General features: G+C 39.2%; 1 protein-coding gene across 5 annotated transcripts; it reads right to left on the bottom strand.

Moving 5' to 3' along the window:
• Nucleotides 1-797: 797 nt before the first annotated feature.
• Nucleotides 798-27,848, bottom strand: SMAD5 (SMAD family member 5). Of its 5 annotated transcripts, none has more exons than XM_026047409.1 (8): nt 19,742-19,840; nt 17,231-17,424; nt 11,047-11,620; nt 9,620-9,871; nt 9,351-9,470; nt 8,527-8,748; nt 5,682-5,938; nt 798-4,692 (listed from the first exon to the last, which is right to left on the bottom strand). In XM_026047409.1, the coding sequence occupies exons 3-8, from the start codon at nt 11,447-11,449 to the stop codon at nt 4,549-4,551; spliced, it is 1,398 nt and encodes a 465-aa protein (XP_025903194.1). In that variant the 5' UTR covers nt 11,450-11,620; nt 17,231-17,424; nt 19,742-19,840; the 3' UTR covers nt 798-4,548. The 5 variants fall into 5 exon arrangements, with proteins under 5 accessions (XP_025903194.1, XP_025903196.1, XP_025903192.1 ...); XM_026047407.1 differs by having other exon boundaries at nt 4,541-4,692; nt 17,231-17,427; nt 19,742-19,841; XM_026047411.1 differs by lacking the exon at nt 9,620-9,871 and having other exon boundaries at nt 19,742-19,834.

The following is a 27,848-nucleotide window of genomic DNA, read 5'->3' on the forward strand; positions in this document are numbered from 1 at the left end:
GGCACTACTAATCCTATCACGAGCATTAACGAAATGAAAATAACAAAATTCACTGAAATAGTCATTCTCAAAACGGAAAAAAAAAAGGAATTTTGGTAAATTCATGTGCTTCTACCATTACAAGTTTTTTAAAAGATATCTTCTTACTCCTAGGGTATCCTCTACCTATATCTTCCCCTCAAGCTTAAAACATTAGGATAACACACAGTAAGAGATGCACACCAAGAAGGTCCTAGATTTCCATTTTATCAGCGTTTTAGTTTCAATATAGCCTTCATTTCAAATAAAAAAGTAGTCAATTTTAAGTTCTATTCACAATTGCCTTAAAAAAAAAAAAAAAAAAAACACACATTAGTAAGACAGCTCCTGAAGTCCTATACACATTTTCTGTAATAGCGATTTAACCATTTGTGCCAAATTGATATTGTTAGTGGGAATCAATTTTTGCTTGGTTGTATTCTCCAAGGACAACTGAAACACACATTAATGTGTTAGTCTCTGTTCCTGTGAGCTCTGTGGATTTTGTGTGGCCAAAAAGGCTTCTTAAAAGGACTATATCACACGGATGCAGAGGAAYACGTACACAGCAAGACGTAAGCAGTGCCTTACAAGGAGAGTTCATGAGTCAGCCCTTGAACACAAGCCTGTTTGCGACACACACCGAGTTGCAGATAAAGAAAATCAGAAAATAGAATCTGTGGGTTTTCTTTTTGTTTATTGAAATATGAGCAGCAGTATGCAAAAAATATCTTTAAAAACATAACATAGCAAAACCTAGTAATTTTAAAATTAACAAAATAAAAAGATGTTTAGAGTTAAATGAAAAAAATTCATTGCTAGAGCTGTGTTTCCTACAATGTAAACAAAAGCATAAAGGTTATGCTTGCAACAAACACAGAAGCAGGTTTATGGAGCAGCACAATAAAGCAAAATTATGTTGTAATCTGATGGTTTGGTCTATTGATTTGAATTCTGAATGGGTTTCCCTCCTAAAGAAACTTCACCGCTCTAAGAAAGTGTTAGTCACAACTGTCTCTTGAAGCAAAACATTAACATTTTTTTCTTTTAAAAGCCTGTTACTAGCAACACTTTGGACAGCTAAAACAATATCTTGAAAAAGAAGAAAAAAAAAAGAAGTCAAAAAAGTCAAACTACAGAAAATCTTGACACATCTTAATGTTTCCCTAAGCTCGCCCAAGAGTAGAAAACGTTTACATGGTAATATTTGGGGGTGCTGGAGAAGAGAACTTCAGGCAAAAAAAATCCAAAAGAATTACAATAATTAAAGCCATAATGTATACTGAATTATGACCTGTGGGCYGTTTCATTGTTATTTTGATTAGTGGGATGTTCTGTTAGACATCTCTCATCTGTCATACTAGAAAGTTTTCTTTTGGTCCTGTAGATACTATAACCCAATGTCATCCCTTTACGTACAACTGCTTCACACCTAATACACTTAAATGAATGTAATATGCAAGGCGCTGGATTGGCTGCCAGGAAGACTGAAGTCCTCCAAAGAGGAAAATTCAAGCTACTATGTGACTATTTTAGTGACTTATAAAGCAAGCCCAGAGAGAAGTTYACTCAGCCCATGTCTGTCCTAGGCATTTTGCTGATACGGTCAGAGCTGTTAGTTTAAGAGCTGTGGTTGGTGCAAAATAGAGAAATGCCTCAATGGGAAAAATTCACCTACACTACAAAAGCCAAACAATTTTCACTGAAGGAGACTCACTCTGAGATGGGTTGAACTGGAAAGGCTCCATCTTCCACTAAAATCCTCCTGGCTGAGCCAGTTTCTCCATCCTTCCACTTAGATCCAGAAGCAACTTGAACACTAGAACAGTGTAACAGGAGCAGCAATCTCTTATCACTATATTTAGCACATAATTAGCGTCAAAGTTCTCCTCCAACCCAGCTGTGCTCCGATATCAGGATTTCTCTTTTATCAGTAGCACTGATAATCCAAGCATGATGAATAACACCACAAACCATCAGCACACAATCTGCTAACTAGAAAGCTCTCGAGTTCTACTTAAAAGAAAAGCAGCACGTAGACAAGTCTTACTGGGACTGCCCCTGCAAATCTATCCTGACAAAAGGATAGCAGTCACAAGGATATCCCCAGCACTGCATACRTCACACTTCCAAAATATGTACATGAGCAGAAAAATGCCAGTCAGTGTAATTTAGTACTTAATGACAGCACAGAAAGTAGGTTAACTGGATAGCACTGCAGAAAGTATGGTTCAGTGCATGGGCAGCCAAGCTAACCACAAAACTAGTGCAGAGCACCAGCTCTGGCTCATGACCATCCCACCGCAGCACCCATTTTCCAATCAGTTGGCCACATCTAAACACACAAGTGAGCAGAGATGAAGCCAGGTGAAATATATTTTGGCTGAAGTAAAACCTTGTACCTACAACTGGAATCTCTCTCCTTGATGCAATGTGCCATGATATTTATAATAAAAGCTAAACAAGAAAAAAATAAAATCCTGTAGTGTCAAAAATACATATGCATTAAGTTGACAAAAGTTGGGCCAGGAGAGAAGAAATAGAAGCTGGATCCAGCTGAGCTTGCACCTTTTTCAACCAAGAGAACCATTTGTGGATTGCGGTTCTGAAGAATGAAAGATCCAAAGAGTGAGTAGCAGGCAATATTATTCCCTTTTCCTGAATATACACTTTTGTTTTTAAACACACTGAAAAAACTGCTTTAAAAACATGATATAGTAATTCCTGTACAAGAGAGCATTAGGGTTCTGATAAAGCATTACAGGTTTTCTTTATTCCTTTAAGGCATTCCATAAGAAACATTTTCATGACACGTAAACAATTTTATTCCTTTAAGGTGATGTGGCATTTAGGTACCATATGATGCACGATTCCCATGTTTGAGCAGAAGCTCTGTCACTCCAAAGAAGACACAAGAACTTGTGTAAGCAAACGATGTCTCAGGATTGCTGTAGTTAACTGCAACACACCTTTTAATGAGGGTTTGCATTTTAGAGTTTTTGGCCTCTTTCCCCCAAACACTGAACCCTTTCTGAAAAGATGTTTGGAAAAGAGGTATGACAATAAGGAGTTAAAAAATACAACAGGCCTTTTTCTGCATGCAAAGAAGTTTTGTACATAATTCACTTTTAATGCTCTTAGAATATCTCTTTCAACCTATTTTTTTTTATTATTATKTAAAGGGCATTAACTGATTTATTTTAGTGTTGAAATCCTCTACCAAGTAGCAAAACAACACAGGCAGTAGGATTCCTTATAGGTGAGACAGTAATTTCATCATCATATTAACACACTCCTTCCAATTCCCTAAAGCTGCCAATTACAGTTACGACTCTTCTGATTGAACCCTTGCCATTAAGGGCAGGTCGAGACCACTGTTTCATGTAGACTACAAAAAAAGTGATTACTTTTGGTCATTACCAACACCTCTGTATTAAATTGCACAATCTAGAAGTAAAAGCTTCTGCATTCAGTTACTAATCTGTTAAGCCACTCGCAGTCTTCAAAGAGACTCAAACTCATACTGAAAGTGAATTAAATACAGTGTAATCACAAATACTGCATAATGTCTACTGAGAGATCAAAAGGACTAACAGATTAATTCCAGACAGGTAGAATAAACAGGCAAAACACCAAAAAGGAAGAAAAAAAAAATCCTTCCAAAAAGTAGCAAGAATTGTCATTTACAAATAGTAGTGTTTATGTTAAAATAGAGATGGGTACCTAAAAAGAAATAGGCCTTGGCAACCAGATCCAAAAGGCATGAGTGTAAATTAAAGCAAGAGAGTTACTAGTCCAGAAACGTGCATGTTTACCTTGTATCAATGGCTATTTAAAATGGTGGTTAAAAGCAGTATTACAAAACTGAAGTGGGAAAAGGCTAGGATTTGCTATTCTGCATTAATACACAGTGTGTTTATGACAGCATTTTCCAATAGACAATACACGTGTTTTTCAACCACTCCAATATTTGTAAAAAGTATATTTCATGTATACACTTAAAAAAAAAATCAYATTGTTCAATCTGAGGCAAATTAGCTGTGATAAAGTCTACTTTCGCTTATGACAGATGTCAATCTTAAGATGTTTAGCAACTACCCTAAAATACAGCTTGCTAGCTGCAGCTGCACATGTTCAGTTTTATAAACATTAAAAAAACCCAAAACTATGATATGTATTTATTTTCCAAAATCAGTCTTCATAATWCTTGTCCCTACAGTTCAAAAAGAAAAAATATTTCCAGTTAAGACATATGCCTCTAAGTTCTACTTGATAAAGGGGAAAAGTGTTCTGAATTTTTCAATAGACTGTTTTTTTTTCCCTTAGGGCTCCACTGTCACTTAAGCATCACAAGAACAAATTGAAATGTAAAATCGATCAGCTATACACAATGGAATTGGTCACAAAGGGATTAAAAAAAAGTTAAACTGTAAGATCCATTCTCCATATAGCTCACAGTATCCACACTGGAAGTTTCTCTAGAATTAGAATAAGTTCACTAAAAATAAGGTTGAAGATAGTATCTCAGCACTATGAAACAGATGAGATGGGGTTAAGAGGAGAACCCATTTGTGTAAGTACTTTATCCAGCCACTGCAGGGGCCCATGAAGATGAATTTCTATCCAGCACGGGGTGCTCGTGACATCTTGTCGGTGATACTCAGCTCCCCAACCCTACAGAGGAAAAAAAAAAAAATGAATAAAACATTACCAATCAAGTGCAGAACATACTGCCTTTCTAAAATAACTGTACAATTCAGAAGTTATATTCTAAGATCCTTGTTCAAAGATAATTCATGATCAACCAACAGTTCTCATGGGTAAAAAAAATACAGGGTTTGAGGCTGCATTCCAAAGTCTGGATCGAGATCCCTGTGCTACAGGTTTGGAAGGACTACACGTGATCCTATGGAATGGGCTGCTGTCTCTGGAGCGACTCCTGGCTACAGCTACATCACATCCTCCTCCTTGCTTCCCACTCTTCACAGACTGCACAGTATTTTTACCGTAAGTGCCAATATAAACCATTTTAAGCTCCTTGATAAACGTCTTATCCTGTGGTTGGACAGGATTTAACTAGTTGAGGCTTGGCTGAATGTGTAGGCACCACCACAGCATATACAAAAAAAGGCAGGGTGAGGAGAACAGCAAACAATGTATGTGTGTATAACATAATCCAGCCAACTTGAAGGAGGAACATGGAGCCCTACCATCTTATTTAACGCAGGGCAAATGACAATTACAGAAGTTTTTTCAGTACAGAATGATCTGCACAAATATCCATTAGATTACTGCAGTGGAACAAAGTTTTCCTAACCCATTTTATTTTATCCTTGAATATATCATCATCCAGATTTCACTAAAAAGCATAGTAATTAAGTATACATAATACATAAAAAACACTAAAGTGGCTACAATAATGAAGTCTCGGTCTTGAATATTGAAGCAATAAAACACGCAGCCACCTTTCAACACAGCAAGCCTGTGCTTCTCCYTCCCGTCAATTTATTTCTCCCCTCTCCAAATTAACCATTTTCCAACATATTTAAAAATTGATTGTACCACCTCAAAATAGCTTTGCTACAGTCACAGTTCTAGTGTAAATCCTGTTGAGCAGCTCAAAGCACACACTACATTTAAATAGCCCAAAATAATGTGTTTACCTTTACAAAACTCATTCGAATGGTGCACATCTTGGTGAGCTCATACACGGCTTCAAACCCATGGTTGACAGACTGAGCTAGCAGCTGAGCAAACTCCTGATTGTTAAAAATTTTTAGACTGCAGCCACTAGGAATCTTGCACACGGTTGTGGGATGAAAGCCATGGTGGTAGTTGCAGTTCCTGCTCTGTACAAATATGCTGCTGTCGCTTAAACACTCAGCATAGACTTCTCCACCAACGTAGTAGAGATGAACCCCTTAAAAACAAAGTTAACGTGGTTTCAAGTTACTTTTTGAGAAAAAAAACAGCACTTAATACAACCCCCTTTGAACTCAAGGGACAAGCAAGCAGATTTTCCATTTGAAAAACTGTTTAGGAAAAGGATTTTTTTGGCTCTCTAAGCCCACAGCATGAAATACTTCCTCATTTCAAAAGCTCGKAGGCTTCGTTACAAATCAGCCACTAGATGTCCTTCTCCCATTGACTACAGAAGAAAATGGGGAGAAAAAAAGGCTTTTCTTCTTCACCGTGTCAACAGCTATTTCAAGATACTTTCCTAAATAAGTTCTGGACATTTTATAACTTCCACTTTTATAAAACCAGGGGCTTCTGCTTACAGAAATTTGGATTAACAATAAGAAAATCTGGACTAGAGACAACTATAGATACAAATGAGAAAGTACATCTACTGTCCGCTTAGATTTTCATTATATCCTATCAAAAAAAGGGAGGAAAGAAAAAAAAGAGGAAAGTCTAATTATCTGTAGAATTTAAACACCCTCAGGCTTCACAAATCTTAAAATCAAGAGATTCCTTAGATTCATCAGATCCACAAAGTAAACAATTCCTCTATATATGATCTGAAATTTATAGCACTGCCTTTCACACTCTAATAGCTGAACAACTAACTGAAAAAAAAAAAATTCTAAGAGACACTGATATTTTTGGTGCCCCAAGCCAGATTTCCCTGCCACTTGGAGATTCCTGCCTTCCTTCTCCCCAGTCTTCCTTTTTCCCAACATCCACAGTTAAACAGGCTGTTATGGGCACATTGGCATGTTTGGAAAGTCTTCCTTGGAATAGCCTCAGCATCCACTATCCTGTGCCTTGCCAGGTGAGGCTGCAGCAAGTCAACAGATGAAAGTTACTCTTTCAGATAGCAAAAACGCTGAGACTTGGATCCAGGTGGGAGTATGGAAGGATGAGATTTACTCAGAGGAATCACTGCCTGGTCAACTACACACAATTCGAGATCTTGKGTGGGCAAGAATATTTCCACCACAAAAATCTTACTTATTTAAAAGGCCTGAGACCATCACTTACTGGCCAATAYTTCCTTTGCATAAAGACCAAGTGAGATCTTTGAAGAAGATGATGAACAGAACAGTGTACTGTTCTAGGAAAAGAACAGGATACTTAAAAAAATAATGCAAATACATCCACCAGAAATCACTTGCGGCTTAGTGCTTCTACACAAAAAGTTTAGCAAATACAACCAGGTCATTTTAAAGGAGAAAAAAAAAAAAAAAAAAAAAACAGGAACAGGTAAAAAAGCCATAAATTAATAGTATTTTATCCTTGGTTAATATCCTGCCTTGTATGTTCTCTGATCTGTGGCCATAAAGCAGATTTTAATTATAATGTCAAGTATTAGCGGTGCAGACATTGTCAAGCTGAAGATTTAGTTGCAATYGTTACCACCTACTCCATGATCTTAGATCTTTGTCATATTTCTGACCTTGGACAACTAAGATGCCTCTGCTCATGCCACTGCAAGTGGCACCAAAACACAAGACCCTTGTGATCCCTCTTTTCCTCTCACCCCTCAAAATCATTTTTTTTCTTAAATTAACTTTTCTCTGATAATAGAAATGGAGGGCCAGGCTTCTAACAGATAGTAAYAAATCAGTCATTTTCAAATTCTCTGCAAAATTCCTATGTTTATAGTGGCTTCTAGTTAGTAATTAGAAGATGGATAAGGGACAGGAAGGATCCCGAGATGTACTAAAAGCTGACAGTGGCTTGCAGAAAAAAAATCAAGACCAATTGAACTTAACTATTTCACATGCTAAAAAGGCCTCTGGACAACATATATAACAGAAAAGGGATTCTCTTCTCAAGACTTGACTGGATAAGCACATAAGAAAGGATAAAATCATAAAAAGAATAGTACATTTCAAGATAATCCAAGCCCATTCCGGGAGCAAAACTGAAAACTGTGCATCTGTACGTGCTATCAGCCAAGCAGYACGGGAAAACTTGTAGATCTTGCAAAACCTGCTGTCCTCAGGAATCCCTCCCACACACATACACACCCCAAGGATTCATCCAGACAAATGAGCCCTCACAGTTTTGCATTAGCACTTCAAAGTCCTGCTCCCAATACATGCAAGACTTTTGAACATGCTAGAGAACAGCAGTGTAATATCCTGCATGAATCAAAAAAAAAAAAGTGGTTATGAGGAATTTTCTTTAAGAAGTAGATCTAACACGAAACTTCAGAAGTCCTGTGATAACTTTCTTGGTGCTGAAGCAGAGTGTTCCATACACAGAGTATCATTACCCATAACAAACAAGTTCATATRATGGGATAACTCAGTAAGGAAAAGGCAATATTTAATCTTTTAAATTAGTGCCAAACAAAAACATATGCAATTCTTAAACTAATTTGAGAGTCAAACCATGCTCACGTAAGTCGTCTTCAGATAGTGGATAGGCGGGCAATTTAATGCAGATTACTTCAACTTGCTTGTTGCAACAATAACCATTCTCAGAAAAAAAATCCTTGTTTTTGCATCTACTACACTTAGCTTTGTAATTACACATAAAACAATTAAGTTTTACCTTTTCCAATATGTCGTCTAGTGTTTTCAATTGTYGAGTTGCGATTAACGTTTGAGAGCAAACCTAGGCAGAACCTGTTTTTATTATTAGAGGGATCTGTAAACCCATCTACTAAGACACTTGTAGAAGATGCATGAAAAGCCTCCCCAACACGGTTATTTAATTCGTAGTACACAATTGAACACCAGTGTTTGGGTTCTTCATAGGCAACAGGCTGGACATCTGAAAATAAGCAAAATGGAAATTTCAGTTTATATAAATGTTAAAAAAAATCAATCTAGAATTGTAAAGCAAGCCCTACAAAATATCAATGAATAATTAGTAGCTTAGTCAACATGTTATTTGATGGGCAAGAACAATCAGTACTGATTAAAATCTTGACAATTTTAACTTTCACGCATTTTAGCTGTTACCTTTTTATAGCCATTTTCCTATTTTAAACCTGATGTTAAATTAAAAAGTTATATAAACAAAAATAGATGAAAAAKGATGACTATAGGTTAATCCTTTTTTTCTGATTTCAATTCCAATATATAAAACAATTTCAAGAATATGAAAATGTAGCAGTAAAAGACTCAATAATTCTGAGAAATGAAAAAAAAAGTCAATTTGTCACAAGCAGTACTACGCAATACTTTCAAAGCTGAAATAACCAAAAGCCAAATAAATAAGCAAAGCAAGTTCGGTTTTTCAGTTTCTTTGGTTTGCTTCCACAGTTCAGCACATTTTGCACCATTTGAAGTTCAATTGATACACCATTCAATTGATGTTGCCATGAGCATTAATAACTCAAAACTAATTTTACACAGTTCTCTCCAACCTACCTCTGGTAGATATATTCGGCATGATTTGAGGGATCATGCTATTGCTTGTATCCATGGACTGAGAATTATCCTGCCCCATCTGATCATCAGGGGGCATATACGCAGGAGGTGGAGTATCAGCTACAAATGAGAAGAAAAAATTGTCACAAATTCATGAAGTCACAATAAATTTTAGTATTACAGTAAAATCCTTTTTTTTGTTGGTTTTTTTTTTGTTTTGTTTTGTTTTTTTTTTTTTTAAAACAACTCCATGCTTAGGCCGTACTTACCTGGTAGCTGAAATGGACTAGATGGTCCAGAACTAGCTGGGGAACTTGGATAAGTGCTGCTGGCTGGAGAAGGTGGATAGGGACTGTTTGGCGAAATGGAAAATGGAGTGTTGTTGGGTTGCTGGAAGGAATCTGGAAATGTCGCATTATGTGGCATATGTGGTTCGTTGTGGCTTAGGTTCCTGAACTGAACAAGTAGGCTGTGCTGTGGATTGAATTCACTATGTCTAGGCACTAACACTGGAGGTAGAACTAAAATAGGAAAAAAAAAAAAAAAAGGAAATTTAGATTAAATATAGAGATAGCAGAAACAGGATACAAATGTGTTACTTCCGCTCACCATAACAATTTCAATATTAATAGGAATTGGAATAGGAGGGAAGAGAGTAGGGGATCCGACTGTCTTCCCTCTCTCCTGTTTTATTTCTCCTTTATTCTTTTAAATTATACTTCATAGAAAACTAAAMCTGAACTCTTGCAAGAGCAGAAATAAACCCACATTTAACACAACTGGAAGCAATCCAGTGTTTAGCCTTTTTTTTTGTTTGTTTTCAAACACAGTGCACATGTAGAGTGCACACAAGTACTGATTCAGAAGCATAAAACCTGGTGTAAATTATCAAATCAATGCAAAGGAAAGCCAGAGTCAATATTGCTAAACATAACAGTCAAACTAGATCTTTATATAGTACTTCACTGTGCTGCTATATGAGATTTACACTGCAAATATACAGCTATTGCCAAGCTGAAGTTTTTATTTTTAAATTCAAATAATGTGAAATACAAAATTCAAGTCGAGCACATCCTATAGCCATTTTGGGGAACCACAGCAACAGCTTTTCRCTACACTTGCCAAGCAATAAAGTTCTCTCCCACCCATAACCACGATCCTCCTGGCCCCCCGTGGCAAGGCCGCCTGAGCAGCAGAGTCGCTCCCTGGCATTTTGGTACGTGATTTGCTGAGCACTCCTAGTTCTGCCCAACTCTGCTGGCCTCATTACGAGAAGTCAGGCAAGGAGCTTTCTTCCTTGATTCATGTCACTAACAAATTAAATAGCAAATCCTTGATGAACGCTAGCAACCTTCTCGGAAGGCCTGAGGTTGATGAACAAGTTTCTCAAAGAAACTGAAGTCTTCCGACTACTGCTTTCCTATTTTATGCTAAATGAGAATTTTGCCTCTAACTTAAGTGGGAAGTAGGCCTAAATGAACCGGTGGAAAAATACGATTTATCAGAAAAATAGCTGTATACAGAATGTATGACCTCCTCCCTAAACCCACAAGAAAACCACACTTTGACATTATTCCTCCAAACAGAGTCATACACTGAATTTAATTCACTACGTGGTACCGGGGGAGGAGGAAGTGAAGAAGACGTGGCTCCTGGAGAATCTGTTGAGCTTTTAGACAGTCGTATGCAAACATACCTGGGCTTTCCACCCTCTTATAGTGGTACGGATTGATGCAGACTTCCTTCTGCTTAGATCCAAAAGGAAATTCACAAATATCCAATGGCTTCAGCTCATGATGGCTTTGTAGATCAGGCCAACGCCAAACACGACAGTAAATTACATGGGGAAGGCCTTTTCGGTGAGAAACCTGAAGTCGCCCATCTAAAGAACGGGGGATAGTAACACACTTGCTGGGCTGTCCGGGGCTGCTCAAGGCTTTCTCCAATTCTTCCATAGCACCTTTTTTCTTTTTCAGTTTTTTTACCAAAGCGTCAACAGCTTTTTCTGCCCATTTTTCCTCTTCATCTCCCTGCTTCCAGCCCAACAGGCGCTTTACAGCTGGGCTAGTAAAGGAGAACAAACTGGCCATTGACGTCATTTGACACAAGTCTTCTAAAGGTTTGTTGGGCTTTTTTCTTTTTCTTTTTCCTTTTTTTGCAAATAAATGTCAGTGTATACAAAAGCAGTTATTGCAATCGTATTATTCCTTAGAGGCTAAGGGTCGCGATGAAGTCTTCACATCGAAAGAGATGATTCTTCCAATTTAGTTCTATTAAAAAAAGAGTTAGCATGTGATTAGCAAATAAGAACAATAAAAACAAAGAAAAAAATACTAAATTCTTCCTCCCAGGAGAAATGGAGATAACACAGAGCTCCCAGTTGTTCTATTATCGATTAGCAGGAAAAAGAGAGTGAAGGACCAAAGCAACAGCATTGTTCTGTTAAGAGTTATCAAAAAAAAATCATAAAATCACATGCATCATAATATAATTGACGGAGAATGAAGCCAGGTTTTAGATAAATGAAATACAAGTATGTTTCCAACAGGTAAACTATTGTTCACTGAAGATTTAAACTGGCCATCAAGAACTACAGAGAATACAAGGTGGAATCAGGACTTTCACAGGAAGCAGCCTACAGAAACATTCAACATCAAAAAGCATCTACATGTTTGAGGTCTAATCAAGTACCCTATTATTTTTAAAGAGTATACAAAAATAGGAAGAAACTGTAGATGGCTAAAAAGAAAGTCCAAAACACACCAACCTCCCCAGAGCAACCTCCCTCCAGCCATTCAGAAAGGGGGTCAATCTTTTCAGTCACCACTATTTTTATGTTGAACTTCCTTGTGTCTTCTAAGAGGACTATCTGAAGCACTGGATATTTTTAGCCTTTGGCAAAAAAAAAAAAAATTGTTTTCCTCTCCTCAGAAAAGAAGGGGGTGGGGGGAGGCATGGCAGAGTAAGTACTAGAAGTGAGACCTCTATTACAAACTGCATTAGAAATGACAGCCTGAACAAAACAATCCTGTGCAACTCATACCCTGCTCATGAATGGTGATTTTTTTTTAACTACTTACAAATCCTAGTGCAAACCTGTTGTTTTTTTTCCCCCTCAAATTAAAAGTAACGATGACAAGAGGAAATGATGTGCTGTGGCAACGAACTGATAAGAACTTATAAAATCCCTTGTGAATACTAAATAAGCAAGTATAGACAATGAGCAGCTGGCAAAATGCAAGAGCAGAGCTAGGAGAAAGGATGTCAACAACAAAAGATGCTTCCTTTCTTGCTACAGAGACTGCCAAATAACATTGTCTCTCAGCTTTTGATAAACGGTGGTGAATCAGCACACCTAACATACCTTAGGACGTTAACTCTGCACAAGGGAAAAAGAAAGAATTGAAGATTTCAGTCCCCCTGGTTCTCCTGCATCACTTTTCATCAAGGGGATCTTTTTTCCCCCCTCTTATCTCTGATTAACTAAAAGATATCACCCAATAAAGCATTTTTAAATCTTTAGACATGTTTAGAAAAACACATTTAGATCCATGGCTGAGTGCTTTCCTAACCAATTTAATATTTCCTAACCAATTTTTTTCATAATCAATTTAATATCCCCAAAATAGCTTTCAGGGTGCAAAAYGATTTCAGGACTCTTTTCTTTCATGAAAAGAAAAATGAACAGAAATACTGGTTAAACATCTTCTAAATTGTCATAAAAAAAATACAAAGAAGACATGGACAGAGATCTCTTAGTAAGCACTTATAAGACTATTGGAGATAAAAAATAAAACATTTGAGGGATATAACAATAAAAAAAAAAAAAAACCATCACCAGCTTTCTTAAGTAGAACATGCCTGCACCTTACGTGTAAATAGTTTCCTAAAACAATTATACATATGAAATCCTTTGCATCCTTCAAAGTAACAGGAAATACATAAAGRGCTGGCTAAGAATACAGGCTAATTTTCTTTTATTGAGGATAAAAGTTTAGTCTTCTGAAAAGTAAAAGCTGTTTATAGTCACAATTAACCTACTTTCAGGCCTTGGGACACTCAATAGCTACAGGATTTCAGTGGTTGCTCACACTCCTAAAAAAGGAAATGAACCCACCTAGAATCTCAGAACAGGGAGAAGACAATTAAATTTTCCACTTCTCACATTTGCTKTCACAAAATCTTAAGTAAGGGCAAAAACATTCTGCTAAATAATTTTCAAGAGAGAGTGTGTCTTTTTTAAACTAGAACAAAAAGAGGAGAAACGCACAAGAAATATTTACAATGGATAATGATAGCACATACATACACTAGAAATTCCCATAGTTATGTAAAGCTCAAGAGAGATGAAAATAGACCCTCATGAGGCTTCCATGACTTTTCCAGGGCGGTGTATTTTTCATGGTTATAGAGAGCAAGGGAAAGCAAATCTACTACAAACTACCAATAAGCTTTTAGCAGCACAAATGACACTGAACTTTTCATTACAGGCCTTTGACAAGGCAAWGTAGTGACAGTTTACTGTTTCTCTTAAGAAAAAAAAAAGGTATAATTTAAAAGGTTCGTGTACTATTTGCAGACCGACTATTTGCAGCTTTCTTTTGCAGCTGCAAATGGTCCTCAAGCACTACGTTTAGGCATTTACAGAAATTAAACATCTTCCACAGTTTTAAAATTTTTGAATGAAATGCATTGACCATCTTGTATATTTATATAAATATAAATAATACTATAAAAATAATATAAAAATATGCCATATGTATGTTTTACATAATTTCAGCATCTAAATATTGAAAGATTTGTATGTATCATGAAACATTCTGAATAGCTTCAACAGCCCTTCTAAATTTAGAGACATCTTCTGAGGCTTTAAGTGCACACCTGATGAGTTGAGACTGAAGCATAAGAATATGTCACAATAATGTACAAGAGTAGAAATAAATGTTTAAGAGCTGCTTTTCATTCAGATCATTGCACCTCTCTGGAAGCAGAAGGTAAGAACTTTCACGGGGCAAAAAGCTCGCCTGAATTTTCTTAAGAGACAGATGGTCTGATAGTCATCATGCTCTTTATTTCAATGACTTCTCATCAGAGCTACAAGAAAACATAAGCTGAAAAACATATTACACTTTTAAAAGAGATTAGTTACAAATGTTCTTTATAAAATGAGTGTAATTCATTGAATTACACTGGTTAACAGTATTTTGGAGGATGACCATAAGAGGAAGTAATCTCTGCATCTAAACTAGACTTTGGGGTTGACATAACTTGAAGTTCTTGCTAACGATTACAGCATGTGGAAGAAAGCAAGTTGTGTGAACAAGCCCATTTTGAACCCTTTCTYAATACCTCTTCAACCCAGCTACACATAACCAGCCTTGTTTAACAGCAAAACTCATAAATTAAAATTCATTTACTGGGAGAGTGGGTAGGGGGATAGAAATAGATGTTTTTCATCCAYCACTGTAAACATTAAACATTTCAATTCATTTTTGATTCTTGGGGTATATTAACCTACTGTATGCAATTGGCAAATCCAGCAGATTTAACTTGGTTCCATATCTAAAAGGGCCCGGAGGAACTCTGGCCAGAACAAATCAATATGAGATTACATAAGGTGGATTTATTTTGATAAGATATCCTTTTTATACAACATGTTCTACCACTGAAGCTCTGAGTTTCCTATCAGCAAAACTCCAAACCTAAAGTGCAGTTACCTCATGCAGCATGATAATGAACATTTTTCAGAAGCATAAGAACAAAAGTGGTAACAACTACCTGATCCTCCCCCTTTCCCACTGTCAACACTAAGCTTGTATTTCAAATGAACATGCACTACCCTTTTCCTGCTTAATTCACTGGCTTGCAAACGAAGAGAGCTTCCGGTAGCATCGTACCCAGTCTGAAGCAAGGAACAGCACTGCTCGTGATTAGAAGCTGCTTCGAGACTCAGTTTCATAACATAAACAAACCACCCTTATAACTATCTACACAATTGGGAGTTCATTAGAATTGCTTCAGACTTGCCAGTTGAGAACTGTGTGTTGCTGTCAGCACTTGTGCCTAGCTTTATTGCCCTTTAAAAAGTAGAAATGCTGAAGTATGCTCTATACGTACATTAACAGGTTATAGACTGAACACAGAAAGCTTAGAAATGCAGTTAGAGTGTACTATAGTATATTTTACAATATTTGATTATCAAAAGGTTTTTTTTTTTTTACTACAACTTCACTTTACCTGGTTTTATGAAACCTTTTCTTTATAAATCTCTTGATAGAAACTGTGCACAGTAGGTTTTTTCCTAATCATTGCCTCAATTCCATTAAAATATATATATATTCACTGAACACTACCTACATACACACTCTTTTCCATGTTATGCTGTAGTCTAGCACCTGTACCCATCCAATGGCATTTATTAGTCTTTTCTTCAAGACAAAAGTAGGAGATGCACTAGCAGCACAGCTTTTCCACGCACAAATAAATAAAAATACCATCCTTCTCACACCAGCATTGACAGCCTTGAGGGACATCCTACTCATGAAGGAACAATTATTTGCTTCCCACTTCCCCTTACAGTGGTATGAAAACAGATCTGCTGCTGGACACTAACTAGGAATTACGGGCAGTTTCATCAAAACAGGACTTGGATATGTAACTGTACATCCAGTTGATGGAAACCTGTAGTAACTGCTTTTATATTAGCACTGAATTTCTTTATATTGTCTTAGAAACATGCTTGAAGCAAAGTATTTTGTCACTGTGAGTCTATACATGCAAAGGATAACTGAAAAGATAGTACAACATCTTCAAAAATTTTACCATGACTGCTGTTCAAACAACAAAAAGTATGAAAAACTTCATACCCTGTTTTCCTTCAAAATGCTTGTTCTTTTTACTTCCATATCTGTACATCATCTAAAACAGTTAAAGAAAATTAAATACATAACTCTTATCTGAGAAGTATTTAACCAGCACTCTCTTGAAAGAAATATGACAATAACTCTGAGTCCACACATAACAAGCAAGTAAGGCATGGAAGAATTGTTATCACAAAAGCTCCAACTCAGTTGGCCACAGAAGTTTAATGATGCAAAAGCAATGCTGCTGTTTTTTCTTAAAGAGTCTTTGCATCAGTCAAGGAAAAACAAAACACCCACAAGTAGTAATTATTTCTGTCATGAAAGAAGTCCCAGACAGAAGTTCACTGATAGTGCTCCAGCGCATTTCATTTCAAGGGCATCCTCACCTCCAACTTCTGCCAAGAGAAGCTGAGCAAAAAATGCAACCAAAGAACAAATAGTTTTGAATTTGTTCTGCATCACGACAAAACTCATTTTCTCTGAGATGGGACACGGAAAGAGAGGGAAGAAAACAAAACAAAAAACAACCCTCCCAAACCCTAAAAAAAAAGCTCCCATCTATTTCTTCCACTTAAAACACAGAAATCCCATGTTCATAAGCCCCTGGTCTCTTCAGGCCTTCATTACTGAGTAATCAGCTTTTTAAGAAGCTCTCAAACCCTACAAATTCCATCCAAACACTAAAATGTCTCCTATAAATGTTCAGTTAGAACCGTGTGTTTTCCTCACACTTTCTAACTCTCTCTTGAAACCAAACTGGTAAGCATAACCTGAAAACAGAAACTGTACAGACTTTCATAAAGCTTTAAAGAAGAATAAAAAGAAAGTAAAAGAAAGTGAACTGCATTAAAACTGTGACAAGTCTATAAAAACTACAGGGTTTGGAGGGAACACTGACAATAGTAATTCACTAAGCTTTCCCCCTCCCTCCACCCCTTGCACAGAATGAATGAAAGGCAAAGTATTCTAAATTTGTCAGTTTGTGACATGCGCTGACCCAGAATTCAGAGACACTACCTCATAGTTGGAGGATCAGTAGCAGCTACTCTGACAAAGCTCCTCTGTCAAGGATGACAGTCCTGGCAGGCTCAACCTTGGTGGTAGGTCAGTGGGGATGCAGACTTGGCAGGCGACGTCCTGCACCTTGCCAAGCCACCCTGGTCAAGCGCTCCGAGGTGCCAGCCAAACTTTTCTACGTGGTCACAGGAAAGCTGCTGAGAAGGTTTCCAGAGAGCAACTTACATCGCAACTAATGATAACAGCAAAAGTCGTAAATTACTGTTCAACTGGCTTTTAAYGAGTTCTTCAACGCTAACCATGAAATGCCTCAAGTGGTCTCGGTTTGCCCAAGAAAACTTTGAATTCGGAAAACAAGCTGCTCTCCTCCTTTCAATAAACTGAACTTGATGCCATTAGAGTTATATAAAAGTATTTTGAAATGAAACATCAGCACATGAAGAATTATTTTGAKGAAGCTATCACAAACATGAAGAAAAACCTGCATTTCCATCAACATGAAACATCAAGCTGGTGGGCAAGGAAAAAAACGGGGACTTGCATAAAACTGCCACAGAAGCAGCCCTTCTGCTGTAATTCAGCCAAAGGAAACAAAACAAAAGACTTCTCGGATTTTCCTTCGGACAACTGTGAAGAAAATATGSAGAACATCCCCTTGCAATTAAAAAGAGTTCTCTGGAATATTTAAGATACCAACATAACTTGCAAACACAACTCAAGTAAGTGGTAATGCACACTACATTTAATAAAGTGTTTGCACTCTTTCACATGAGAGGGAATTCCATTCAACYCTGATTATACTCTATTATTATTATATGAAAATTTAAAAAGGACATCTACTCAAGTTGTAAGATTAAGAATCTGACTGACAGAAGTATGGGATTCACAGCAGTGACTCCTTCAGGTTTGATTACATATTAAAATCCTAAACAAACTAAAAATCTGCATAGCTGCATGGAGCATCATACCTCTTTGTTGGGATTTTGCCATCAGGAGAAGAAAAGCACAGGGGGAGTTTCTCTCTGCTTTCCCATCTCTCCCTTCCATCATAGTTTATCTCAGGGGCTTTCACCAAGAAAGAAAAAGGACAATTCCTCCCTTACCAGAGTGCCCTTATTTCAAGGAGAAATGTCTGTTTGACAAAGACAGGTATCTCAATAACCAAATGTGGTTTTGTTTTTCCTAAAGTAACTGGCTTGGAACACTTTGCAGCAATTTCCAGGCCAGGTGAACGCAATCCTACCATCAGAAGTAAGAGTAAGCCACTATCAAACGGGAAGGATTAAGACAKTCAATCCAGCAGCACCCTACGCAGACACGCTCTCAGAAATTACAACATGCCAATTATGAAACATCTTCAATTAAGTTATTTGCTGCTTCCACTAACTTTCACTGCCAGCAGATGCCAACTTTGTGAAGCTTTTGAAAAGCATGTGCACGTAACTGGGAAGTGTTTGCACCGTTTCCCTGCCCCATCTCTTCAATCAAATCACAGAATCCTTCAGAAAGTCAGAGGAATCTTCACTAAACGTAAACTGCGTAAGTTTTGTGCAGAACAATACTCACTTCAGTATTTCAAAGCCACGCTTTGAAGATAAGTTATCTGAAGTCCATAAAGGAATGAAAACCAGGAAGAGCCTTCACCTCTAAGCAGCACACATTACAAAGGTAATTTCCCCAGAGGAAAACACAACTTTTAGTCTAATGCAAAACTTGACAGTTATTCCTCACAGCCTTTTTTTGTTGAGGTAGACAGCCCAGGTTACTTGCTAAATAAGATCTCCATGTTTGTACAGATTCCACCTAAAGATCCAACAACTAATAAGCCTTGGGAAACCAGTCCTTCCCCACCTCATCTTACACAGAAACACATTCAGTGGATGAACTTAGCAATCCCACCAGGAACTGCTCCCCAGCTGGAGGAGCACATGGATCACTTGATTCCCAGTCTTGTGCTTTAACCGCAAGACCACATTTCCTCCCTTAAGCCGACAACCCAGAGCAAACCTAAAACCTGCCATTCTGAGCCGGCCTCGCGCCCCATCTGCTCCCAAGGTGCTGTCAAGGCCGGAGGAGGCCGGGGAGGCCCGGACAGACGGATAAGTGGGTGTCCCGACACCACATCCCCCCAAAACTGCCTCTTTCCCAGCGACGAGGGCCTCGGAACACGCGGATTTATTTATCCCGGCTCTTCCCCGCTCCCCTGGCGCTAGGCCACGGCGAGCAGAGTCCCTCCTCGCCGTAAATAAATAAATAAATGGAAATTAAGAAGGGGAAAAAAGAAAATCAACAAGGGAACTCTCATTAGCATTCTGGCGGCTCCCGTGCAGTTACGTGCACGGGCTTATTTTTCACCGGGACGCTGCGTGTTTTAACATTAGGCCAATTTTAATATGAACGTCCCGGCCCGTCTCCCGCCCCCCCCCGGCCCGCCCGCGCCGCCAGGCGGGCCCCGCTGCCCGCCGAGGCCCCGCGGCCCGGCCGCGCTGTCACCGCCGGGCCGTGACTCACCTCACGCGGCCCGTGCCAGCCCCCTCGGAAGGAGAAAAAAAAAATAATGCAAAAAGGTGAAAAAAAAATAAAAATACGAAAGTTTTCGAGAAGCGCGCGGGACTTTCCCCCGAGGGGGGAAACCCCAACGGCGGCCCCGGCCTCGCGGCCCCGCTTCCCCGTCTCGCCGACCCACCCGTGGCGGCGGCGGCCGCCGAGCACCGTGCGCGGGGCTCGAGGCGCCGGCCAGGCCGCAGCCGCCCGCGCTCAACAAAACTTTATTCGCAGCCCGCGCACGGCGACAACGGCGGCGGCGCCGGCGGGGGCCAGCGCGCCGGGACCCGGATGTGCGCGGCGGGGGGCGGGGGAGGGAGCGCGCATGCGCTCTGCGCGCGGGGAGGAAGCGGACGGGGCGGGAAGCGGCGCGCTGAGGGGAGCGGGGGAGGGGAGAGGAGGGGGCGGCCGCGCCGTTCCCCTCCCGCCCGCCACAGAGCGCCCGTGTGCGCCTCGCGATGGCGAGGGCGGCTCCAGGGCGGCTTTTATGAGGGAAAATGTACCCGTCTGAAGATGGAGGAGTTGAAAAGAGCCGCCCCTGCCTTGAGGGAGCGCTGCTCGTGGGCGCCCGTGCTGTAATGGCGCCTCGCTGGCAGCGCGCCCATTGCGCTCCGCGGCCAGGAGGGGCTTTGCGCGGTGCTGGCACCGTGGCTGCGGCCGCTGGCTTGGATGTGCAGGGCCCAGGGACAGCTAATARCAGTGAAAGAGTGTGGGGTTTGGTTCCTTTACCAAAAAAAAAAAAAAAAAGTGTTAGGATTTTCATGCTAATGTGAGGCAAACTTGCACTGAGGTGCTGCTGAGTGGACACTCAATGCACAGGGATGAAAGTACAGGGCCAAAACCACCACCTTTGTGTCACAACATTGTCCAAACTTGATCAGTCATGATTACAGTACTGAGAATTGCTCATTTCACTTTTTTTTSTTTTTGAACTATGTAAATCAACTGATGCAAAGGTAAACTAAAGAAGAATTGGGTTTGAGGCCTTGAATACTGTCCCATRATTTGGCGTAAGAACGGTCTCATATTATTAGATGGTCTAAGTAGCTGCTGTTGAGAACCCCCAGTTAAAATAAATTTCAGCTAAACTTGAAGGCTGTGTGTACATTCACTGAAACCAAGAGTAACATGACCATGCAAAAACTTCCCATAATAATGAAAAACTGGAAAAAAAAAAGTCTGTTTCCCTTACAAAAGAAAAACATAATTTAGAACAATGAATGCTACGTCTAACTGGGTTGCTTTGTTATCCATGAAAGTGGTGAGCCTGCAATCAAACTGGATGGTGACAAAACTAGAACTGAGTGCCCCTCGGTTTGAAAGCAGGTGGAATTCCTCACCACAAAAGTGCTGAAAAAAGTAATTTTTACATCAGAGACAAGAATATCCACAGGAAGAAGAAAGTATTTCACACCTCAGCCCACAAAAAAAGATAAAAAAGTTTCTGTACAGACAGATCATTTCATAATCCGATGGGTGTCTTCCTCCAAAGAGGCTGGCAGTAGCCTTTTCAGACATGCCACTGAACTAAACTGAACCCTGGTCTGATGCACTATGGAAATATTTACAGAAGAGTTTCTTCCTCTGGCAAAGTTATCATGTAGGAACAGATAGACTGGGCTGAATCATCATTATATATAAGAATATATCTCTATTGTCTATGCMAGTTTGCAGCAGTTACAAATCTGGCATAGCAGTTGCACCTGGCACACCGTTTGAAAGTTCCTGTGAATTCCTGTGAAAAATTGAATTAAATCTTATTTTTGAAAAAAATATATTAGTAACAAATCTAACGGAAAGCGAATATATATAATTTGTATGTACGCAAATACATAAAATTAAGCCAAAAAGAAGCCAAACAAAATGACATGCATTTTTTATTTGTGTAAATTAAGATTGAAACAACTAGGAAAAGGAAAGCACCAAAAAGCAACGTAAAACTTGCAGAAACTTGCAAAATACCCATCATGCCAAATTGAAGTTTCAATTTCAGATGGGTTTGAACTTTGGAGAAATTTGCTCCTGGCTCATATCTCTGTGTCCTTGATTATTTTTATTGTAAACGGAAGTTTTCAACACCAGTATAGTGTGATCATATCTGTGCAGAGGTCAACTAATAGCCCAGCAATGAATCTCTGCTACCGCTTATGACAGTTCTGGAGGAGCAAGACTTCAGTGTTGTTTAGTCAAAGAATGGAGCTAACACCCTTTGGGGATTCCTGTGTGTCTCTGCACCAGCAATTGTTTTATTTTGGCCAGGGAGACTGAAATAATGGGACCAAAAAAAAAAAAAAAGACCTGTTGGTCCTTTTCCAAATCTTTTGTGTTGCTTAATTAATAAACCAAGTGACAAACAACAAATTGGCAGCAGGCATTTTAGGTGTTGTTCATGTGCCAGCCGTCATGTCTCTTACGAAACAAAATGTTCTCTTATGGAGGAGTTACAAAACAGTTGCGTGTGGTCAAAAGGSATTGTGGTAGCAGGGGGCTACTATGTGCTTCTTCCTACAGAGGTGGTGGAGGTCTAGTGAAGAAAGCTGAAGGTCTCCATGCAAGTAACATAGCARAAGTGTAAGCGGTATCAAGTTCTCAAGTTAGAACTACAGACAGGGTAGTTACGTCTGTTTGTAACACAGCAATCCTCAAAAAGCAGCAATCCTTAACCACACTATACAGACCGTTTTGTTGCAGGGAAATAATGAATTATTATCCACCCAATTAAAAATAGCTTTCCTCATTTTGGCCATTCTGCATACTAATTCTTTGTCTTATGTTGAGCATGCAAAGACCAAATACACAAACCAAGTCATCTCCTTCTAGTCAGTGGGATTAAAGGACAGAGCAGATGACATGTGATACCTAATGATTCAGGTCTGTGCATCCCTGAGGTCACAGTCAAATTGACACCACTTACACAACTGTCTAGTTCATGGCTTCCATCCCGTAAACCAGAGCTGCTCTCTAGTGCCTTGCCTCAGTACGTGCACTGTAATAACAAGTTCAATAAYGAGTTTGCAACCAGCAGGCTCACGTCATCCTGAACCCACTTAACAGAAAACAATCCTCATTTACCACTCGTTTACAGCAGGCCTAGATTTTTCAAAGTGTAGGCATGCAACTATGGTGATCTAAAGAAAAATAAATAGATAATCTTGAAGTTATTTCAATGTTTTAAGCATCAAATGTTCAGGTTTTGGAGGGACAAATGCAGAAATATTTTGTCCTGTCTTGATCACCTAGAATACAACTATATAGCTTGGATTCCTCTGTCCATAGTGGTAGGGCAGTCAAGAAAGAAAATCTCCTAAACCTATGGCTGAAGTTTATGTTGGAGGTAGCTAGAACATTACAAACTGCTCAAAGTACAGAGCAAAGATCAGAAAAATTACCACTGTTTTCAATCGGGACTTGTATGTGTGTGTCTCAACTTACACTATTTTGATTTTCGACCCAGATTTTGAATGTGATCTTTGCATTTCTTAATGAAAATTAACTAGATTGTTTGAATTATAAGGAAATAGGCTTGAAAAAAAATTGCTTTATTATGAAACTTATGGGCTTCCTGTAATGGCATTGTTCAACTGAATTTCCTACCAACTTTCTAAATTGCTGGTAGGGCAAATTAAAAAAAAATTACCATGTTTGCACCCATGTCAAACATTTGTGAAGCCACTCTGCAACTATGTTAGGAAAACTATAGTGTGAAAGATGGCTTACACATTTAAACCAAATCCAGCTTAAAAACAGAATCGGGGGAAATGGATAGGAGAGCTCATGAAAGCTGCACTCGCACAGCTGTCAGCTGAGAAGAAATGGGGGAAGGGGGAAATGCTGAGAAAGGAATTTTCCCTGGTTTTTTGGCCATGAGAAGAGGAACATGCCATCCCTATTCGAAAAGTCTCAGGGTGGGAAAGGCTAAGGAGGGGCTAACATACTATACATACCTTTATATGTATTTTTGAGGCAGAAAAACACTTACTTTAGAGTGGAGTTCAGCAAGTGGAAAGGGAGGCTGCATTAATTCAGGCCATTTGGTCGCTTAAATAACCCAGCAATTTACAGCACGATGAGAACGAGCACAATAGATGGCAAGTGGCCGCCTCGCAACAAGGCAATACGAGTGTTACGTACATCACATCGCACGTGCAAGGAAGTGAAATCCAAATGAAAAGAAAAATAATTGTTTAGTGTCTGGAGGAAATATATTCAAGTGTTTATCTACAAGGCTGCTGTGATGATAAACGCGCTGGCTCGCAGCTTGTGGATTCTAGGAGAGTAAATAATGCGCCCTGTTATTTCGGTAGCCACTCTTTGGGATATCTCACATTGCTGGCAGCTCACACAGCAGTATAGGAAAGGGGAGAGGAATGAATAGTCATGTCCTGAAGCTGCACATCGAAGACATTAAAATGAGATTGCAGATGAGAGGAGGGAAAGGCAAGCCAAAGCAATACCTCCAAATACGCTTAAAGCTGCACACTTCTCGTAATAGTCTGGAGGAATAAGTGAGATCAAAGAATACTGATACATCTACGAAGACCTTGTAAATAAAGACATTATGTAAAGAGTTTGCCAGTTCAGCTCAACCCTATCTTTTCACACTCTAAATGTGTTTTGCTTATTTAAAGAAAAATATAAAGAGAGGGAATGGTATGTCCTGACCTGAAAGCCAACCAGAAGTGCAAAACTGAACCTAAAGGAAGCAAACGTCTAATGCACAGACAAAAAGTTAAAATTGTAGGAAAGGAAAGAGATGCTGTGGAAAAACTAAGATACATAGRAAGTGATAAATAAGGGAATTCTTTGCCTGAGAACCCTCAAAATGGTTACAAAATCCATATCAGAGTGTAAATGCTCTTCCATTATAACTGGTAGGAAGATTCTGTTCAGAGCAATAGCAGAGGAGGTATAGCAGGGATGGAAACCTTCCTGCAGAAATGGAAAGATTGTCCCAGTGGATTATTACAAAATAATACACAGAGGAAGTATTCAAAAAAAAAAAAAAAAAAAAAAGGATTGCTTTGAATATTCTGCCATATTCTGCTCTTTTTCTGCTATTTTTTCCAGAACATCTCCCAGTTTGTACTCACCTTGGCCTCAGTTCTACCTAATCATGGACTACTCTCCCTTTCATTCTGTGATTTTCAGCTGTTTCCACAGCATGAAGCTCGTATCTGCGAGCACTTTGTGAAGGGTGCCACCAAATGCTAAGGCCAGGGGGAAGCAGGCCCTGCCTCCCCTGAGCTCGTGCTAACAGGCAGATCAAAAACGTGTAGACAGCAGGCCAGATGCATCATAAAAGAGAGGAGATAGAAGAGGAAATACAGACACTGAGTAAGTCTATCATCACAGTTAACTCCCTTCCACTTATCATCACCACGTGGTCGTGAAGCATTTTTTCCTTTATGTAAAGCCTGCTCAACATTAGCCTTGAACCAAACCGTTTAATTCTCTCGCTTAGGATTTACTCATTTCCCCACCACTTGTTTAACGCCGCTTTGGCAGACCAGGACCCTCCCGGCCCCAGCCTTCAAAGCTGCTGCCTGCAAAATGCTCTTAAAGGCTCTGCATTGCCCCAGCCCCAGCGTTTCCTTGTGAGCAATGCTCAGTTTGGAGCGGGTTGGCATCTGGGTGGGACACGTTCTCCATACGGGCCAGCAGGAAGGTCTAACGTGCAGCCCCACATGGAACATACTCATCTGCTGACACGGCCATGGGTTGGAATTCCATTTCTTTTAGCCGTAGACTTAGGAYTTAACATCCACAATAACTGTGCCCTGGAAAACTTGTATTTGTGGCTCTGTGGCCAAAACCGCAGGAGAACTATTTTTATCACAGTGCAGCCCTAAATAGTGGAAGCGCTGAAAATTTAGCTCACATAATGGGCCAAATTCTTCTCCTAGTTACACCCACTCTACGGAGAAGCCAGAGAATGATAAACACAAGTACTCTGAAGCAGAGATAAAGAAGGGGGGAAATCAGGATTTTAATCTTTAAATGAAATACACACATCCTACAGCATTTCCTTTGGAAAGAAATGAAAGGAAAGACAACAAGAGCAATATGAAATACTAATGATTTGTTGCAATAATTCTTAACACTAAAGATAATTCATTCCATTAGATATCTCAGAACAATACTTATAGCCAAAATCTCTCTCCTCTGATTACTGAGATACTTTTGACCTAGACCAAGGAAAACGACACTGAATTTATGTGTTTCCCAAGTGAAGACACAGCAGACGAATATAATCTACGTGAGGATCAAATCAAGTTTAGATAGATAGCCTTATATTCCCGATTTTTCACCCGACAACAGTCTGGTAGCCTTTTAGCTCCTTAGGACTAGACAAATAAAACTGTTAGTGATGACAATACACGAAGCAGTAAAACTTTCTTGTACAAGAGCCAACAGGACCTGATTTTCTCCCGAGTGTGTTTCTGGCAAAGTCCCCAAGCTACATGACACTAAGGCCTTCACAGCTTGTGCATAAACTCCATGTCACTCTAAAGGCCCCAACTTCTTTTTTTTTCCCACCCTAATGACAAAATAATTGAGTTAAATAATTTCCTTTACAGTATCAAGATCTGYGTATACAAGCATAACAAGGTCTATGATAAAAAGAAAAGTGCTTTTGGGCACAGTTTTTGCACGTGTAGATTTTGGACAGCATGTTACAAGGTAATTGCTTCTATTAACACTAAAGGTATTTTTCACAGAAGTCCTTTTTTCTTTTTTTTAATGTTATACCACTATGAAAATGAATCATCTGCTAAAACAGGATTTAAAGCAGGGAGAAGGCAAAAGAGTGATGAAAATAAATCATTACATATTTTTTGAGCTATATAAAAATAGTCAGAAACGTTATGCCTTTTCATTCACTATGATATTGGTGATAGGATTTGTTCCACTTTTTAAGCACAGCTCCATTATATGRCGTCCGAAAAGACATAACCAGTGTGGAACTGAAAAGCGAGACAAAACATTTTCCATTTTGGTTACATTTTTGCAAATCTAACCTGAATTGAGATTGCTGTAATCGTCTAAACACTTTCTTACTTGACACAGTAAAGGAAAATAAAAAATTCACAGACCTTTTGCTCTGATTGTTCAGATGGGCCCCCCTGTCAGGCACTGTCACTAAAATAGCTCACAACCCTAACTGCAATGCACCACATCTTAGGAATTCGGGAGTCTCAAGGCAATTTTGGATACTTTTTAGAATGTGCATATTCCTTCATCTGTCATTAAGTGGGTATTAGTTTGCAACACATTTTATACTTTGGAATGTTATGCTTGGATTGGGCTAAACACGTGGAATAAAAAGTGCTCTGTGGTTTGCTTTCCCAACTGAAATATCACTCGYAAAGCTAAAGTGTTTTGTTCTTTAACTTTCATATTCTAGTCTGATCTTCTGCACAAGTTCCTTGTTTGTCTTTAGCTGTTTAGTTGTGGAGGGGGATGAGTGAAAAACTCCTCTTTACCTGCGTTATTGCAACCCTGTTAGAGAAGTTGTATGAAATTCCTGGTTTCTGAACAGCTATTARAACAAACTAACATTTCAGAACTTGAATGGAATCACAAAAGTTAACAATAGTGTCTGCTATCAAAGCCTATCCCAGAGATTCTGTTTTCACAGGCATATATATAGAGATCTCAGCCAGATTTTCCAGTTCCATCAAGAATAGCACAGCCTCCCCCCGCCATAAACCAAAGAAAACAAACAAAAAGCTCCGTAAAATCCACAAACTTTCTGCAAAGTGACGCCATTTCAGCAAATCCCTTCCCCTCTGCTCCCAAACGTACGTTAAAACTTAGCAAATTAAGTGGCGGGCAAGCAGTCACGGAAAAATAACAACAAATGATCGTGGCTTTACCTTCCAGAACTTTACTGCAGCTCCATTTTCGGACCCTTTATTTTTTCTCTAGTTCCCTTCCAAGTGATTTCTATTTCTCTCTCTTTTTCTCTCATAGTGGCGACAGAGAGGCTAGGGGAGGAGCCCTGAGCACAGTATCCCCCTGCCTGTTGGGAGAACGGAGGGATCAGATAACAAATCCAGCCAAGAAGCCGGAG

Source organism: Nothoprocta perdicaria, unplaced genomic scaffold (assembly GCF_003342845.1).
Source record: "Nothoprocta perdicaria isolate Ctin4 unplaced genomic scaffold, notPer1 scaffold_5, whole genome shotgun sequence".
Taxonomy (NCBI): domain Eukaryota; kingdom Metazoa; phylum Chordata; class Aves; order Tinamiformes; family Tinamidae; genus Nothoprocta; species Nothoprocta perdicaria.